The 3,664-nt window shown below is 46.8% G+C and overlaps 1 protein-coding gene across 1 annotated transcript; it reads left to right on the forward strand.

Annotated features, from left to right (window-relative positions):
- The first annotated feature begins 2,354 nt into the window (after positions 1-2,354).
- Positions 2,355-3,085, forward strand: LOC118473275 (60S ribosomal protein L39-like). Its single transcript, XM_035962455.1, has 3 exons — positions 2,355-2,508; positions 2,620-2,723; positions 2,820-3,085. The coding sequence occupies exons 1-3, from the start codon at positions 2,506-2,508 to the stop codon at positions 2,866-2,868; spliced, it is 156 nt and encodes a 51-aa protein (XP_035818348.1). The 5' UTR covers positions 2,355-2,505; the 3' UTR covers positions 2,869-3,085.
- Positions 3,086-3,664: the final 579 nt, after the last annotated feature.

The following is a 3,664-nucleotide window of genomic DNA, read 5'->3' on the forward strand; positions in this document are numbered from 1 at the left end:
AAGCTGATGACTGTATTCCATGTAGTCACGTCAGTCCATCATCACCGGCAGCATTTTCGCGTGGAGGGAAAAAGATACGTTTGGTTTCGCTAGCTGACTAAATTTTAGTTCTTGCCATACCAGATATTTGGTTTAAACTTTATAGCTCCTATCATATTGAAAGCCGTCCTAATAGGCATTCAAAAACTCGACGTGGCCGTTAAACTTTAGTCCTTAGAACCAAACACCTCCTAAACCAATTTCTGGCCTTTGTAGTAGCTTCGTTTCTGAGCTTTCACCGTTAGAAGCAGCACCCCTAGAATTAGCCTCGCTCGATTGCTCCTAGTAGGATTTCATGGAACTTGACACTGAAGCTGCAGCCGTTAACCTGATCAGCATCTGTGGATTGATGGGTGACTGAGACCCACGTATTTCTTGGCGTTCCTGTTTGCCGCCGGGGAGACAAGATAGCATGGTACGGTGCGTCTTGTGCATGATCTGGACACGACGACGACGTGATATTCTTTTTGACGCAGTGTGTGCTGCCAGGTGCCAGCACTGTACTAGGCTCTCCCTCCGGTGCAGTAAAGGTAGTCGTTTAGAACATAATTGTGCATACCAAGGAGTGATTAATTATCATGGAGTTTTCCCTGTTTGCCCTTATTAAACAGGGATATGAGTGCATTAAAATCACTAAAACAATCAAGTTTGATTGGTTTCTGCAGCACTTCTCGAGGCATTCTAGACTAGAGGTCTCAAGCTCGATTCCCCTTGAGTACAGTTTTTTTTTCCCGATGCAATTACTCAGGGGCAGCGACGTCCAAATCCCAGACCCACGCGCGCTACGACTTCTTTTGTGCACTCTCGCTCACGCGCAGGATGACTTCCTTTGCTGCACCGGAGGGAGTAACAGCTAACTCGATCGATTCTTCAAATCTGAATGGCTGAGAGAGAGAGAACCAAAACCAGCGATATGTGTCAAGAACCAGAAAGAAGTTACGGAAAATTTTCAGTACACTGCGAACAGAAAACTAATATAATTATAACTTAAACCCGACAAAATCATGTGAGGGCATGTGTGTGCCTTGGGCGCAACCAACCGGATTTTCTTTTTCCAGAGTATTATTGTAATAAATAATGCTCGCAAAATTACACGCACGACACGTGTGCTGCCCCCGCCGCGCCCCTGGCTTGGAACGCAGCACGTGTGCCGGGTTTGGACTCGTCGCTGACCGGAACCGAGCGCATCTCTCCGCGTGCTGACCGGACTCAATCTGGGTCAGCACGCTCTTGTTTGTTGGCCGCTGCGGGCGGGCGGGCGGCTACTGGGCGTCGCGCGAAAGACAGGACGCCATGTGGCCGTGCATGATGCTTGTCTGCCGGTAACGACGATGCCCGTGTCCAGGAGTTAATCATGAGACGATGAGACTGGCCAATGGGGGGCTGGTCGTAGAGAGAACGAGCTCGACAGCGCGCGGCATGCGTCCAGGTCAGCAGATCGAGTATGATACTAATAACAATTATTAGTAGTAAAAAAATGAGAGACACGGGATTTAGTTTCGTTTTTAGAGATTTTTGTGGTATTTGGTCGTTGGTTGCCTATGACCGGTTGTTGTTCCTCGCTGCAATACCAATAAAAGACACGTGGATCGGACAGATGCGAGCATGTTTAAATCCATAGTAAGTTAAAATTCTTTTAAATTTACTCTAGTCTACTTGGGAACAAGGTCTAAACGAGGCTCAAACGTGGAACATTTACAAGGCCTAAACTCATCACAGGCCTCAGCTTCCAATCCGAGAGAGAGAGAGAGACGTGGAACATTTACAAGGTCGGGCCAGAAAAAAAAAGTCCGGCTTACTATAGGACTACTCGAAACCATTGCGATAGGTCTATTTGGCCTTCTTAATTATCAACACCACCACCCCGAATAATGAAATCAAATATTCTACGCCTTAAACTATTGATAACGACGAATCACACCTCTAACTGATGCTGGTTTCAGAAACAATTTGAGATGTTTTTAAATTGAGGCGAGAGGGGGGCTCTATAGCTGATTCCTTTTTTAAGCTGATTTGATGATCAGAGATCCCAAGAGGATCCATGAGGGAGAAATCCCCTTGCAATTCAATTTTGAATAACAAGGGGATTACTCCCTATGGATTCTCTCGAGATCCCTGACCACCAAATCAGCCCTTAGGAGGAATTTTATGGTCTCTTATCTCTGATTGGTCATTCTCGGGCTCGAACAAACTGGGTCGAAACTTCATCGTACCGTTTACTACGTGACCTCTGACCAAGGGCGAACCCAAATTATGGGTATGACATGAGGCCTTTTTGTATACAAAAGCCCAATCTCTCTGCCCTTGTTTAATTAAGCCCAAACCATCCCGAGCCCATTCCACCCGTGCCTCCCGGATAAAAACCCTAGCGGCCTCCGTCCCATTCGAGTTTCGATCTCTCCCATCCGAGTGTCTCCTCCTCCGCCGCCGCCGCCGCCGCTTCCGTCGTCTCCGCCCGCCGAGGCCATGGTACGTATCTCCGGCCTTTGCGCGTAAGCTCGCGGATTCATGGGTTAGTCGTGTCGTACCTCGTCGATCTTACGCCTTTTTGTCCCGTCGTTGCGCTGCGTCCCCGCGCAGCCGTCCCACAAGACCTTCCGGATCAAGAAGAAGCTGGCCAAGAAGATGCGCCAGAACCGCCCCATCCCCTACTGGATCCGCATGCGCACCGACAACACCATCAGGTCCGTTGGCCTTCGCGCCTTCGTCCTGTTTCGCTAGGTTGTCCCGTGTTTCGGTCGCTCATTTGTTCCTTTTTTTTGCCTTGCTTTGCATGTCAGGTACAACGCCAAGCGCAGGCACTGGCGTCGCACCAAACTCGGATTCTGAGCGGTGGAAGAAATGCTGGCTAATGACGCTTGGGGGGTATAGGGCTCTGCAGGCTAGGAAGCTCTTGTTTAAATTTTTTTGCTTGTGTTATTTGTCATTGTAGTACCATGTTTTGTCTGATGGTTAAAGAACCGCCTTTATGCTATGGTGAATTTATTTAACCTTGCAGCGCCTTAATCAGTTGATCTCTAGCCAATTATTTTTCCAGTTTGCTATGCTTCTCTGATTGTACATGGTTGTCTATTCCTCGGTTAACTGTCTGGTTTTAACACTTATCTCTGGTTTAGTGTTATATATGTGTATGTATGCATGGATGCCTTATGTGCACAGGTACGTTTCAAATAGGCTTATCAGGTTAAGTTGTTTAATTGTTTAGTGTTTTTTTATGTGGTGAGAGATCTCTCATTTAACCTATTGATTTGAATACCTTATAGTCATTCATGATATAGTTTCTTTTTTCCCTCTGATGCGTCTATGCGCATGTGCTATGCGCATGTGGGAGCACGCATACATGTCTAAATAGGCCGGGCTTGTCGGGCGGCTCAAAACCCGACACGCATTTGGCCTTGCCCGAACCGGCACAACACCTAGCAAACTAGGCCCGTGCTGGCCTGACTCCGTCATCGAGACTCGACATACCCTGGTTTTATTTTCTATTTTTCATACAAATGCATATATTATACTTCATTATAGAGTATAAAACACAAGAATTATGTGTTTTGTTGGTTATGTGGGTGTAAATAAATGTTTGGAGCTACCAACTATGGTTTAAACACTCGTATATGTATAATTTTAG

This window comes from Zea mays, chromosome 9, assembly GCF_902167145.1.
Source record: "Zea mays cultivar B73 chromosome 9, Zm-B73-REFERENCE-NAM-5.0, whole genome shotgun sequence".
In the NCBI taxonomy this organism is placed as follows: Eukaryota; Viridiplantae; Streptophyta; class Magnoliopsida; order Poales; family Poaceae; genus Zea; species Zea mays.

What these genes read in the sequence shown, in the direction of transcription:
- LOC118473275 (XM_035962455.1), top strand. An exon ending in CGCACCGACAACACCATCAG is followed by an intron (nt 2,724 to 2,819) that starts GTCCGTTGGCCT and finishes TTTGCATGTCAG; the next exon opens with GTACAACGCCAAGCGCAGGC.